At 35.1% G+C, this 15,401-nt stretch overlaps 1 protein-coding gene across 17 annotated transcripts in view; it reads right to left on the bottom strand.

The window, feature by feature from the left end:
- LOC107656381 (pleckstrin homology domain-containing family A member 5-like) overlaps positions 1-15,401 on the bottom strand; it is a 146,377-nt gene that overhangs the window by 9,418 nt on the left and 121,558 nt on the right. For 10 of the 17 annotated variants that reach the window (XM_016444210.1, XM_016444214.1, XM_016444197.1 and 7 more), the window contains 11 exons: positions 13,239-13,292; positions 10,914-10,994; positions 6,479-6,544; positions 5,746-5,826; positions 5,519-5,668; positions 5,334-5,435; positions 5,131-5,239; positions 3,773-3,816; positions 3,465-3,599; positions 2,045-2,168; positions 1,795-1,910 (listed from right to left, as the gene is read on the bottom strand). In XM_016444210.1, the coding sequence (XP_016299696.1) occupies positions 1,795-1,910; positions 2,045-2,168; positions 3,465-3,599; positions 3,773-3,816; positions 5,131-5,239; positions 5,334-5,435; positions 5,519-5,668; positions 5,746-5,826; positions 6,479-6,544; positions 10,914-10,994; positions 13,239-13,292 (1,062 nt within the window). The remainder of the gene's footprint in view (positions 1-1,794; positions 1,911-2,044; positions 2,169-3,464; positions 3,600-3,772; positions 3,817-5,130; positions 5,240-5,333; positions 5,436-5,518; positions 5,669-5,745; positions 5,827-6,478; positions 6,545-10,913; positions 10,995-13,238; positions 13,293-15,401) is intronic. The other 7 variants (XM_016444204.1, XM_016444211.1, XM_016444199.1 and 4 more) reach the window with 6 other exon arrangements.

Here is a 15,401-nt window from a genome sequence, read left to right as displayed (position 1 = left end):
TAAGGCAGCTTTAATCGCCTTTTTGGTAACTTCATGACTTAACTGACCACGACATTGCATGCATGTAGTTTATTTCGCACTTTGATATGAAAGGATACAGGCTACAGTGCGGGCCGGCGCCTTTGTGAGTGCATTTGAAGAGCACGCACTGCGAGCACAGTACCATTTCCGCGCTTGCGCCTGGCATTGAAGTGAAGTAAATATTTTTAACACGTTAAATTAAAAAAATTAATCGCATAACATTTTATCCTTTAAAAACTTAGGACATCTTAATGTCTTTGACCCACATATGAATATGCAAATTAATTCATTAACCTATATTAAAAGTAGAGGTCGACCGATAGTGGATTTTGCCGATACCGATAGCTAGGTTGGACCACACTGGCCGATACTGATTAATCTACCGATAGTTTTTAAAATGGATACTGAACGAAAATTAAAATAGTGCTTATTTAAAAAAATAAAAAAACAGTACTGAACCATACTTTGTACATGACTAATATTATTAATATTAATTATATATTGATCATTAAAGTTATTTCATAGTACATTTACTGTTAATCAGAAGCAACTTCAAAATTAAAAATGCATTAGTAGACGTTGGAATGAACACACTCTAACTATCCATCTTTAAATATCTACACAAAGGCCATAGCATTGAAATTACATGCATATGGATATTGTGTGTATACTCACACACTTTAATTGCTTCTGTTCTAGAAGACGTGATGATTATCTAATCAAAATAACAAAATATGACAGTCGCACACTGGGGAAAGCACCGCATCTAGGAGACCTCGCAGGTATATCAGGTATCACACAGCGGACATGTCGCGTTCAGTTCAAGCGGAGGTCTAAAACAGTTTATTTAATCACCAAACGGGCAAAAGTTAACTTCAGGAATCATCAAAAAAGCGGCATAGAGGAGTTTGAAGTTTGGCGTTTAAAAAAACAAAGCAAAACAGAAAGATTCAAATAATCCAGTCAGAGCGAGTCTCCAGTTAACAACTCACTCCCTGCGTTCCATTCGGAAGGACTCATCCCTATACCCTAATCCCTTCAAAGGGTTTACCCTCCGAGTGAGAGCTTCGAAGGGTTGAAGGGTGTTCCTTTGTTTGTAGGGGACCAAACAACTGTTTCTTGAAGTGCCCTTCTGCGTCATCATCCCATGCCCACACGGAGGTGCTGTCATCATGGAAAGAATCAGCACAAGCGGCAGGATTTTCTGTCGGCTGCATTTAAATCCGCGTCTGAAGTTTCCTGCTCTGTTCAGTGTGCAGTATCACGTGTCTAAACAAATAGCACGTGCTGTCAGTGATTTCAACCACTAGAGGACGCTCTCGCACTGTGTAATGACAGCAGACCCTTCTCAGCCGCTCCAGCAATGGACGCAACCCGGAAAACTATCGGCATGGATTTTTGTCGACATCCGATAGTTCCAGCAATCAACTATCGGTGCCGATTAATCGGCAAAACCGATACATCGGTCGACCTCTAATTAAAAGTACATAAAATTGAATTTCAAATGCAAGATGACCATTTTATTTCTTAGATGATCACTGGATGCTAAAGTCATGTCACCAGCGCAGTATATTATGGTTTCAAATGTTTATTTGTGTGTGTTAAGCCAAACCTAACCAGTATGTAACCAACCAGCACAACCTTAAACTCACCTAGCAACGCCTTAGCAACCACCCTGAACACTTTAGCAACCATGTTAAGCACAGCACAGCACCCATTTGTTTTGCAAAGTTAAACACAACCCACATTTTTCCTTCTAAACTGCATACTTACTGTTCTGGGATCAGGTTTCTTGCTCTTCCTCAAGGTGACATAAGAGGCGATGGTGGAGGATTCAGGCATGGGTGATTTAGTCCTGGGATTGACCACTCCGACGGGGTAAACTACACCTGACAGACAGACAAAGACAGAGATCAGTGATCAGCAGTGATATACAGAGTTGATATGTAGAGATGTAAGCGATAAAGAGTTTTATATATATATATATATATATATATGTGTGTTTGACGTGTTTGTCAGGCACCTTTGGTGACGCCGGGTGGCTCTTTCTCTGCCGTCTGCTCAGATTTGTCTTCGCTGTTGCTCTCGTCGACCTCAGCTACTGTGGTGAGCTCCGGCTCGCTCTTATACAGTCTGTAATCGGGCCCCTGAGAGCAGAGATTTCACCTGTTTACACATGATTTACCGTACGAGACCTGCTGATTCTGCTGCCATTACGTGAAGGTTATGATCACGGATTACATAATAAAAAAAAAATGGGAATAAAAAAAGAAACTAAGCCTCACAAAGGATGAGGTACAAACCTACGCAATGCTGCTGATCTACTGAATGTCGTACAGGAAGCACTCAAAGATGAACGTTTGATAAAAACCAAGAGGGTTAAAAAGCAAAAAGCACTTGAATAAATACCAAGTCAACCGAAATGGGTTTTTAAAATTGATTATTCTGCCCAAAATGAAAACGGTCAACTATTTCTTCATTACACAGGAAACAATAGCACCATACAAGCTTGTAATGACATAAGGATGGGTAAATAATGACAGAAATAGCTTTTTTGGGGTGAAATATTCCTTCAAAAGCTGGTATCTAAAGAGCAGGTGGCTGATATAATGCAGGTACATAATTTATACCATTTAATATTTCAAACAGGCTAAATAGAAGCGATATTAATTTGTTTCATTTAGAAAATGTTTATGGTTGCTCTTGTTGTTATTTAATTAATTAATTTATAATAACATTGAATAACCTAAAGTATAGGTGCTGGGTTCACTTTTTTAATGCATTTATTTATTTGACAATGTTAAATAATGTATAGGTGGTCAGTATAAATTAATAGCATAAAACATTGAGGGGGGAAAATCAGGCAGAAATAGTTTATAATGTTAATGTATAGGTGATCAGTAAAAATTAATAATATAAATCAGTCAGAAATTGTTTTAGAAATTAAACTGTAAAGGTGGTCAGTATAAATTATTAAAGTAAAAACTGTAAAGAAATCAGGCTGAAATTGATGATACATAATGTATAGGTGGTCAGTAAAAACTAATTAAAATTAAACAAAATTTGGAAAAAAAAAAAAACTCAGAAATTGTTTATGACGTTAAATGATTTATGGGTAGTCAGTAAAAACTGACATAAAAATTGGGAAAATTCAGGCAGAAATGATGTTGTTAATATATAGGTGGTCAGTATAATTTAATAAATAAAAACTGGAAAGAAATCAGACAGAAATGGTTGATTATCGAGTGACGAGGCTGAGATAATGGGGAATCAACACAAACACAGATCATCTCCGAATGGCGGAAATATGCTTCTATCGCTAACAAAAACACAATCTAAACTCAAAACCAAAGCTAATGTTGGGTTTCTGAAGCGATGGCGATGGGTTAAATGAAGATGGCGGATGGGATGGGGTGGGCGAGGGGGTCACAGCTGCATCTTACGCTGTGGGCGCCGTTGCGCTGGGCGGCCTTGCGGTCCTCGGGCCGGTGAGGGGTGGTGCGAGGCGCGTGAGGGGGCCGGTCTCCCCCCTCATAAGAGCACGGGAGAGGAGGACGCGGAGGCACTGAGTCTGACTCCTACACAGCGCACACAACGGGACAGTGAAGGAGACTGTTGCCACGGGCAACAACCAACCAAAGCAGCACAATACAGGTGAACTCGTCCTGAAGATCGTTAGCGTGTGTGTCTGTGTGCTCGTTTAGACAATTAGACAACGATTATCATCATGATGTCTGGAATAATCACTTACTTCACTTTTATGCAGGTTTGACAGGGGGTTTACACCAGGAAAACCTATAAATACAGAAGACGATGGGAAAAATGCTTATGAATTCATAAAACTAGTGATGCTACTGTTAACTAAAATTAAAACTATGGTTTCAGTTAATTGAAATAAAGCTGAAATAATATATAAATAATAGATGAAAAACTTAAATGAAAATTAGAAATGTTGCCCTGGCAACTAACTGAAATAAAACAAATTTAAGCGGAAGTACTAAAATGACTAAAACTAAAGCTGAATCGAAATACAAAAAAAGGCTAAAAAAAAGTACAAAAGCACAATTAAATTGAACTTCAATTAAAATGAAAAGGAAAAGGCTAATTCAAAATATTAAGATACTATAACAGCATATAATTAATACTAAAATAATACTGATAAAAACAGTTATTACTGCAAATTATTGTAAATAAAAATGTAATAATTGTAAAATAAATAATATATGAAAATTTATGTTAACTGGAAAAAGGTTTAAAAATGTATAGTTTTTGTTTTGTTTTATTATTGCAAATTACCGCAATAAAAGATTTTCATTAAAAAATATATGTAATTAAATTCATGTAAAAAAGTATAATTATTTTAAAATAAATCTTAACTAATATATGTAAAACCAGACATTTTAAAGTATTAATATAAATACAGAATTATAAAATGGAAATTGGAAAAAGGTTTAAAAAGATATCATTTTTGCTTCGTGTTAAATTTACTATAAAGAACAACGTATGGAAAAAAATGTTAAAAAAGTACAATAATTTTAAAATAAATCTTAAAGAACATATGAAAATTAATTGACTTAAAATCAGACATAAAATGTATAAATCTAAATACAGAATTATTTATCGGAAAATGGAAATTTACTATTGCAAAGAAAGAAAAAGAAAGAAAAAGAAAAAATATATGTAAAAAATACATACAAATATAATAATCAAAAAATAAATATTAAGTAATTAATGTAGATGTACAGATTTTAAAATACACATGGAAATTTGAAAAAGCTAAAAAAATTATTATTTTTTGTCTTGTGTTATTGCAAGTTACTATAAAGAAAAATGTCCATGAAAAAATATATATTAAAAAGTATATATGTAAAAAATAAATAACAAAAATTGAAAAATAAATCTTAAATAATATATGAACATTTATAGATTACAAAAAGGAATAAAAAAATATAGTTCTTGTGCTGAGGCCTATAAAAACCTTGGCAGAGTGAGTAGAAAGCTGAACAAAACTCATTACAGTTGCTCATATCTGTTACTGTGGTGTTGTAGATTATCAGTGAGTTGAGTTGCAGTTCTGAGTGGGTTTGTGTGTTTTTCTGGTTCTCTCACTGGGTTCTGCGTTTCTCTTAGGTTTGTTCTTATTCAGCGCCTCCATCACATCCTGAATCCTCCACAACTCCTTCTGGATCTGAACGTGTTTTTGGCTGGGCGGCTCCGTCTGCACGCGCACACACAAACACCTCAGCTCAATGTCTATGGAATTATCTTCAATATACATTCACGTATTGCTAGTATTCAGTCAAATGTGTCACCTGTGGGCTCCCGAGGGCCTCGAGCTGCTCCAGCAGGTTCGTTTTGGCCATGTTGACGTCTGCCTCCAGTCGATCGTACTCTCTCCAGCTCCGCTCCAGCTCCTGTCAGCAGCAAAGCATTATGGGTGAGCGACTGAAAGCGTGTCGCATTGCATCAATCAAAGCAGACGTTACGAGGGACGTACAGTGTTGACGCGCGACAGCTCTCTGCAGGTGCTGAGCAGGCCGCTCTGCAGGACGTCCCGCTGCTGGATGACGCTCTGCACCACCACAGGGTTTTCAGCGCTCATCTCGATCTCCTGACTGGCTGACAGTAGGGCCGTCTCCAGCGTGTGCTGCAAACACACACATGCGTGAATGAGACGGGCGTCACAATGCACTGCGACACGCTGAGGATGACGCCGTTTGCTACCTTTTCTCTGTGGAGCTGCTGCAGTTTTTCTTCTTGAGCTCTCACTACTTTATCCTGCTCACACAGTCGACTTAACTTCGTCTGTAACGGTAAAGTCAAGGTCAGATCTATTCAAGTGAATTATTTGTAAGCCAATGCATATCAATATGTTTTATATGTACAAATATTCCGTGTAGTAGTTGTGAAAACAGCATGTATAATAATTATACAAGAATCTGTAAAATAAAATAAAATAAAATAATAAAATGAAATACCAATCTCTCCTTCCTGGTGTCATATGAAACATCAAAATGTAAAGACACAACACCAATAATTATTATAGAATAATGTGTATGTTCCAGCTCCCTAAAAGGCTTTAAATGACGTACAGAGCAGTATTTACTCTTAGTTTGCACTCAGACTTTATTAAAAGTTTTATGCTTCCATATTTAGTCCATATTCCATATTCATCTCTATTCATGCCTTCAAAAGCTGCTAACATAGCTTGATAAATTAACGATCATCAACTAACATGTTAATAATACATCTTGATAACTATTCAACAGCATTTTTATCTCATCTGGTAAAGATAAAAAAAAAAAAAAAGTTCTCCATGAAGTGTATAAATTGCTCTATATAACTGGTTTTTGTATACTATTTTTTTATTGAATGTTTAACAGAAGCACAAACTCAAATAATAATTGTCACCATGTAATCATACAATCCTCAGTTTACAGTAAGAGAGTCAGCTTACATCAATGTCCAGCTCCTCGGGTCTGAATGAGTAGGTGTTTTCTCTGTACTCTTCAGGACTCATCTGCTGAAATCAAAGGAAATAATGTCAGATATGATATGCATTATATAATGCATCGCTCTAGACTGCTTTGAGACTCTGCGCATCAAGCAATGGAGCAAGCGGCACGAGCCTGTGTGCAGTTGATTTACTACTGCTGCACATGCAACTTACTCATCAATATGCTGTCAGATAAAGGGAAAAACTAATCGAGACCTTAAATAAGGAACTTTTTTGCAACAGTAACTTCAGTAAATCCTCTAAGTCTTGTAGCCGGTGTGATATAAATGCGTGGCGCTGTGCAACAGGGATCTTTATATACAGTCACACTGTATACAAAAGCACTGGGACGGACACGAACCAAACAATCCACATGAAACATGCAAACTCCATCCAAACAGCTCGGAGGAAGCAAATGGGAAAGTTTGATGGACGTTTTTACACATACGGATCCACACCGCAGAAAATGATTTTCTTGCTCAGTATTTTTTTCCAGTACAAACATCTAAACATACTTGAATCAAAATACATTTACCTGAGAAGCAAAATTACAGATTATACGTCAACATTTTTTAAACGTATCAAAATAAGTAGGTTAATGCTTAAAATAATAAAAAAAATATCTGCCCATGGGGCCAGAAAAATAAGCGTTTTCTCTTTTGAATTAAGTTGATTTTCTCACCCCATTTATGATATTTTGGTAGCACTTCACTTGAATGAAGCCTGTATGCATAATGCATTATAAAGGTATTCACAATGTACGTTATAATGCATTATATATTTTCATAAATAATTGTAAACAAAGTTAAAAAGCATAATAATATTTGCAGATTCCTTGTTACACCTGAAATTGGTTGTTTGCCGTGTGTTTTAATGCATTCTTTCTAAAAGTGTAACAATGAATAGAATAAAGTATTATAATTTATTATAACTGTGGTTATAATTATTCATGAGATCATACAATCTCAAATTTAAAATCTCAAATCATACAAGTAAATTTACTAGCGATTTCTGAGTGAAAATGTTTCACTGATTTTTTTCCCCCAGTGCATTTATGGAATATTTTTCACATTAAGCAACTAAAATGAAAATCATGCTACGAGTGAAACTCTAAAATAAAATAAAATAAAACACCCATCTTTCCTTCCTGGTTTCTTATTGCACATAAGAAATATCAAAACTTAAAGGCAACACCAATAATTCTAACAAAATAATGGGTAAGTTAAATAAAATAAAATAAAATAATCCCATTTTTATATGCACAAAATATTGTTTTAGAAAAAATATTGCAAAAAACAATTGTCATGGCTGGTAAAAATACTAACGGCCAATAAAGTCTTATTTTTTGTGTTAAACAAAATTTTTAAGACTTATTTTTTAAAGACTTTTTAAGACTTAATATTTTAAAATAAGTAAATGTATATTGATTTACTTAATGTTGATGTTCTTGATGTTTAGAAGAACACGGAGTAAGAAAATTATTTTTTAGCAGTACACACACACACACACACACACACACACACACACACACACACACACACACACACACTCATTCACGTTTTTCCGCAGCCGGATGAGTTTATGTAGATATGAATCATCTCATCACAGAAATAAAGCTGCTTCAGCACCATCTGGTGTGTTAAAAACAGAAAAGAAAAAAAATCACAAAGCTCTTAACAGCGCTCGTGTCGTACACGTCCACAACTGCTGTGGGACACCAGAGGGAAACAAACAGAGTTTAAGAACCCAACGACACTCATGTTTTGTGTAAAATATAAACAGATCGTGTGCTGGAAAGGATCTGGAGGTTAGTGGCTCTCGTACAGCAGGTTTCAGGAGGTCGGTCTTCTGCAGTCGATGTTCCCCACAGGCCCGCGGGTTAGCTGTGAGCTGCCGTAATTACCGTCCCCCTCGGTCAGGTCTGTCAGCGCTTGAGTTAGTGTGACTAATGAAAACTACAGACTGAATCTGAAAGCCCTCGCATGTTTGACTGCGGGCCAGCAGGGACACGAGAGCCGCGAGAGCCGGAGGAAGTCCTGACACCGCCGCTGAGTGCAGACGCAGGGGAATCTCAGGATTTCTGAGAGTTCACAGCACCGTGTGAGGAAGCTGCTGCAGGAGATTTGAGGAAAAATCTGAACATATGTCGTCTTTCGAAGACCTTTCGCAAAGACCCGCCCCTCTTAGTTACTGCTGCTATGTCCGACAAGCCACACGTCATGTTCTCACGCAGTGAAAAATACATCACAGAGCAAAGAGGACACTGGCAACACGCCGACAGACAAGACAGAGCAGGTTCCTTTTGGTATGAAACAAAGTCTCAGCATTTGGTCATTTATTAAGAAATTCAAACAATAAATACAGTTATGTGTCTCTTTATTGTGTGGTGACAGATCGCTGGCGCATGAACCGAACATCTCTTCCTCTTTACTAGTTATAGCACGAAATAAACATGATCAATACACACCATTTTTCAAGTTCAAGTCCACAGACCTTATTCTACTCTTTGGAAGATTTATACTTGAGAATAATTACACTTTTGGAATTTTCAGTGCATTTATGGAATATTCTTCACATTAAGCTACTAAAATGAATACATTTGGCAAAAAAAAAGAAAAAAAAAAGTTAATATCTAAATACTTTATATACAAAATCTTGCTGTTTTTCTAGTTAATATCTGATGCTATGAGTGAAACTATAATAGATTATAGCAGATTATAATAAGATTATTGCACTATGTTTTACAAGACAATACTATTTCAGTCTTTCTACTTCAAAATTTCATGTTTAATTCAGCCATTTCTTTGCAATCATTTGTAAAATTTACTAGCAATTTCTAAGTGAAAATTGTTTCACCACCAAAATTTTTTTCCAGAGCATTTCTGGAATATTCTTTACATTAAGCTACTAAAATGAATATTATGTACAAAATATGAATATAGCCTGAATATAATATGTACAAAATCTACTTCTTTTGTATATATATATATATATATATATATAGAGAGAGAGAGAGAGAGAGAGATCATATATGATGCTGTGAAACTATAATAAAATAATAAGTGAAATAATCCCATTGTTATAAGCACAAAAATATAGTTTTAATAAAAACACTGCAAAATACAGTTTTCATGGCTGGGTAAAAAAACTATTTATGTCTTAATTTAAAGCAACGTATATTAATATTACATACAAAATACAGAATAACAGTCTGATGTAAGCAACTCACACTACTTATCTGTCGCAAACTGCACGCCTTCTACTAATTTTTATTTTGAAAGTTGTATTTTTTTTTAAATTTTTGGAATATTCCTCACATTAAGCAATTAAAGTGAGTATTATGTACAACATATGAACATATCTATCTACAAAATCATTGCTTTTCTATCTCATATATGACGCTAAGTGAAATTATAATAAAAAGTGAAAAAATCCCATTGTCATGAGCACAAAAATATAGCAAAATAAAAAAAGTCCAATAAAGTCTTATTTTAAATGTAATTTAAAGTCTTAACTTAAAGCAACTAATATTAAAATTATATACAAAATACGCATATTTTCTTAAATTAAGTTCAAATGAACACTTTATTGGCCATGAATATTTCTTACAAGTAATGAAAACTGTATATTGCTATATTTTTATTAAAACTACATTTTTGTGCTTACGACATTGGGATTATTTAGCTCATCATTTTATTATAGTTTCACTTGTAGCATCACAATCACATTGTCATAAGCACTTTACACTTCAACTTTGACCCGTTCGCTGACTTAACAAAGCAAACAATTATCACGACATGACTGGGTTTCTATCTAATGAAGGCCCATTCACACCAATAACACATAACTCTTTTGTTGCTTCAAAACTGAGTGGATTCTGATCGGCTCTCAATGTTTTTCCAACAATAATGATTCCGGTAATATTGTTCCTCTGCGTTGTTATTGTTTTAGCTTCCACTTCTCTATTCAGAATGATTGTTAAAACTACTTACAGTTATTGTCTGTGATGTGAATGGGCCTTTAAAGCTCATAAAACCCATCAAATGCTTTTCCTTTGGAGGTCAAAAGCCTTCGTGAATCAAACTGGTCTCCAGTCACACACTCGAGTCTGTGCTAACACATGAAAGCCGGCGTGATGGATGAAGCCATTGCTAATGAACGGCACATTAGCACCAGCAGCTGGGATTCGCACGGCTATGCGGTGCACGAAAACTTCAAGCCATGCCAATACCAGTTCCACTTTCAACAAGAAAACAACAACAACAAGGAACACCAATGGGATGTGCTGCAACGAAACCGACACAGGATGGGGCAGTGAGGGGGTGGAGCTTCGACAAAGAGGCGGGGCCAATGACACGAGAGGGGAGGAGCATAACCGTGTTTTCCAAGACCTTACTTGCTGGTACAGTTGCGGCCTTGGCGCCGAGTTCTCAATCATAGTGTGAATCATGAAGATTATTGGCTCATTCTCCTTCATCTAGTACGTGAGGAGGAGGAGTAACAGCCGTTATCAAAGCACTGTGTGTTTTTACAGCTTCTGACCCTCACAAATATCACATGTCTGCTACTCATGCGTTTTTCTTGTTCGCTAGTCCAGAATAATGACTGTGTGCACTTCAGTAATGCAATACAATGTAAAAAGACAATAAATGGTTCCTGTCTAAGAAAGTGAAGAACATTTGCTGGAAAATGTTGGAGGAAAAAGCAGAATCCTACCTGAGCTTAAAACATCTAAATGCCCACTATGATATGTTTAATCTTAGATACAGTTCACTGGGATGTAGGGCTGTCAAAATGGCTAAAAATAAACTTAAATATTATCAAAATTCGAATTATATTCGAATTTAAAATGCATAATTTCAGTTAGGGTGAAGAAAAGCTTTTGGCTTCTCTCCTGAGGCCACAAGAGGGCACATCGAGCAAAATATTACCAATGCATGCTTATTCAAAGCATAAAATAACATGACTATCTGTCAAAAAAAGTGCATAATGTTTAAAATAATGTTTATAAACCAATTATAATTAAGTTGCTTAAACAACTATAAACAAAACAGCCTCATTTATGTATGCATAGTTTATTACAAAGGGCAGAAAGCTAATCACACAGAGTAAATTTTTTTCATTTAAAAACATGAGTTGCAGTGGGATGGGGAAAAAATCCCCGCCATAAAGTCTCGATATATGTTTTTGTCAAAGTTAAACTTGCATTAATTTTACATGGCTTTCTAAACATGCGTCTCTTTTGTGCGAGATGCGAGTGCAACGGTGATAGATGTCCCTCTAGAAAATGTGTGAAATATGTGTTCTGTGTGAACGGCTTGGTTTCAGTTTTGATGTAAACAAGATCTTCTTCGCCTTGATGTTCTCTTTTTCCACAATATTTTTAATTAACAACGCAGCAGCGCCGCATCTAGTGGCTTCAACTGGATAGGCTAACAAAAACATTAAAATGCAACGACACTTACATCGTCATCGCATCTCGTGCGCCACTGATAAAGCTGCCTCCTTAACGCACACCTAAAATTCGAATGCAACGTTTTTGCATTCGAATGTGGATTTTTATTTAAAATTCGACGAATATTCGAAATTCGAATTTTTTTTTGACAGCCCTACAGGGATGTGCTAGACCAGGGGTGGGGAACGTTGATCCTGGAGGGCCGGTGTAAACTCTGCAGGAGAGTGGCCCTCCAGGATCAACGTTCCCCACCCCTGTGCTAGACCATAATTAAAATAATATATTAATTAATATTAATACATAAGAAGAGCAGGAAAACTCCAAACTACAACAGTCTAAAACTAAAACATAATTTTCATAAAACTTCTTAAATCATTTTCAGTAACTGAAATGAACTTGGAATAAAAAATATAAATTCAACTTAAACAAAAAATAAAATAAAAAATAAAATAAATACTGCCTTTGAAACTAAAATAAGTTAAATGAATAAAATGACTAATACAGAAATTAAAAAAGCTAAATATAAATATATAGATATAAATTTAAATATTAATAAAAAAATTCAAACTGAAAATATAAAAATAAAAGGTAATTAGACATTTTAATAAATATTATAATAATAAAAGGGATAATAATAAGATAACACTGGTCCAGAGAGTAGAAAATCTCTAAATAAATAAATAGAAATTATATTTATAATTTATATAACAGAATTATTCAACTACATTAATGAAAAATAAAATTATTAAACTTAACTTAACCTCAAAAGAAAAGAAACATTGCCTTTGCAACTAAAATCAGTTAAAAGAATGAAATGACAAAGTAAAACTGAAATAAAAAATTAAAGCTACATAAAAAAATATATAAAAACATTACAAAAACTTTAAAATTAAAATTGAAAATATAAAAGCAATTATATATGAGTTATAATATAGATGAGCAAATATAGATAAGTTGTTCATTCCGTCAATTACTGAATACTTGCTTATGTCTATATATATATTCATTCTGTCAATTCTTAGAGCGGTTATATATATAATGAAATATAATTCCTCAAGCAAGCGCTTTAAAACAGTGCTTTAAATGAACTGCTATTTTAAGAGACTCCACTTCTACTGAACAAAGAACTGCAGCGGATGCACTGAGGGCCGGAGAACAGAGAAAACGCTTGAGTTTGATCTGTGCTGTAATAAAAGTACAGTAGCCAGAGAAATAAGACAATGAGAGAGAGTCAGACAGGAAGTGAGAAACAGGAAAGGCCCTCACCTGGCTGTCCAAGTACACGAGATTCCTCTGTAGGTGATGGGAAAGGATTTCACTCTAGAGACGGCAAGAGAAAGCAGATGAGAGGAGAGCAGTGAGAAAACCAGAGACGTTGGCGAGACGTGGGCTTCAGAGCAAAAGAAAAACTCCAGAAGCCATTCAAAGTCAAAGTCAACAACTGCAAACTCCACTTTCTCCTCAAGTTCATCATGCACGTTTATGAGCTAGATAAAGCAAGCCGGAGAGCAAATCAGAAATAAGGTTCTTGCACATAAACGGGTCCACCAAGGAAAACATCTATAGCCATCAAAAGAGGATTGCAAACAAAAACAACTTCTGCTGATCATGTTCCTCAAACTGCGACAGATGCATGCAGCAGCCGCACAAAACATGATCCAAACCTACAGGACTGGAGGGATTTCACATGTTAGTGGAAAGGAAGGGACGTTTCTCCAAATAGCTGGTCCAAAGTTTGGAATAATTCAGATTTATTGAATTAAGGCTCACCAAGGTTGCATTGACTTCAGTAAAATTATGACATATTATTACAATTTAAAATAACTGTTTTCTATGTGAATATCTGTTTAAATGTAATTTATTCCTGTGATCAAAGCTGAATTTTCAGCATCAATACTCCAGTCTTCAGTGTCACATCCTTTAGAATTCACTCTAATATATGACCCTGGAGCACAAAAGCAGTCTTAGGTCGCTGGGGTATATTTGTAGCAATAGTCAAAAATACATTGTATGGGTCAAAATGATAGATTTTTCTTTTGTGCCAAAAATCATTAGGATATTATGCAAAGATCATGTTCCATGAAGATATTTTGTAAATTTCCTACTGTAAATATATCAAAACTTAATTTTTGATTAGTAATATGCATTGCTAAGAACTTCATTTGCACAACTTTAAAGGCGATTTTCTCAATATTTTGATTTATTTTGCACCCTCAGATTCCAGATTTTCTAATAGTTGTATCTCAGCCAAATGTTGTCCTATACTAACAAACCATACATCAATGGAAAGCTTATTTATTCAGCTTTTATGATGTAGAAATCTCAATTTCGAAAAATTGACCCTTATGACTGGTTTTGTGGTCCAGGGTCACAAATGCTGATTTGCTGTTCAATTATTAATAATGTTCAAAACAGCTTTTGCTGCTTTTTATATTTTTGTGGAAACTGTTATAAATGATTTTGATGAATAGAAAGAACAGCATTAATTTGAATTAGAAATATTTTGTAACATTATAAATGTATTTACGGTCACTTTGGTTCAATTTAAAGCATCCTTGTTGAATAAAAGTTGTTTTTTTTTTACTTTTGAATGGCAGTGTATCAAGGTTTCCACTAAAATATGAAGTAGCACAACTGTTTTCAACATTGATGATATTCAGAAATGATTTTTGAGCAGCAAATCAGAATATCAGAATGATTTCTGAAGGATCATGTGACACTGAAGATGCTGAAAATTCAGCTTTGATCACAAGAATAAATTACATTCTAATATACATCCACATAGAAAACAGTGATTTTAAATGGTAAAAATATTTCATTACCATTACTGTTTTTATTGTATTTTTAATCAAATAAATGCAGCCTTGGTGAGCATAAAACAAGTCTTTCAAAAACATTTTAAAATCTTAATTATTCCAAACTTTTGACCGCTAGTGTGCACTAAAGCTGGCATTAAAGGGATAGTTCACCCAAAAATGAAAATTTGATGTTTATCTGCTTACCCCCAGGGCATCCAAGATGTAGGTGACTTTGTTTCTTCAGTAGAACACAAACAAAGATTTTTAACTCAAACCATTGCAGTCTGTCAGTCATATAATGGCAGTCAATGGGCTCCACGGCTTTGAGAGTAAAAACAAAACATACACAGACAAAACCAAATTAAACCCTGCGGCTTGTGACGATACATTGAGGTCTTAAGACACAAAACGATCGGTCTGTGCAAGAAACTGAACAGTATTTATATAATTTTTTACCTCTGATCCACCGCAATGTCCAACTGTCCTGAGCGTGTTCACAGCATCCGGCGCATGATGTCAAATAAATACGGTTGGGCAAAAAATTCCACGTTGTCTGATGATATATCAAAATCGTCTTCCATTGTGATGACCTGTACTTCTAAATATCTTTAGATCATCGCAGTGCCAGTGA

The sequence above is a fragment of the Sinocyclocheilus anshuiensis genome, unplaced genomic scaffold (assembly GCF_001515605.1).
Source record: "Sinocyclocheilus anshuiensis isolate Anshui unplaced genomic scaffold, SAMN03320099.WGS_v1.1 scaffold183, whole genome shotgun sequence".
Taxonomy (NCBI): domain Eukaryota; kingdom Metazoa; phylum Chordata; class Actinopteri; order Cypriniformes; family Cyprinidae; genus Sinocyclocheilus; species Sinocyclocheilus anshuiensis.
This window is presented reverse-complemented; position numbering and strand designations above follow the sequence as displayed.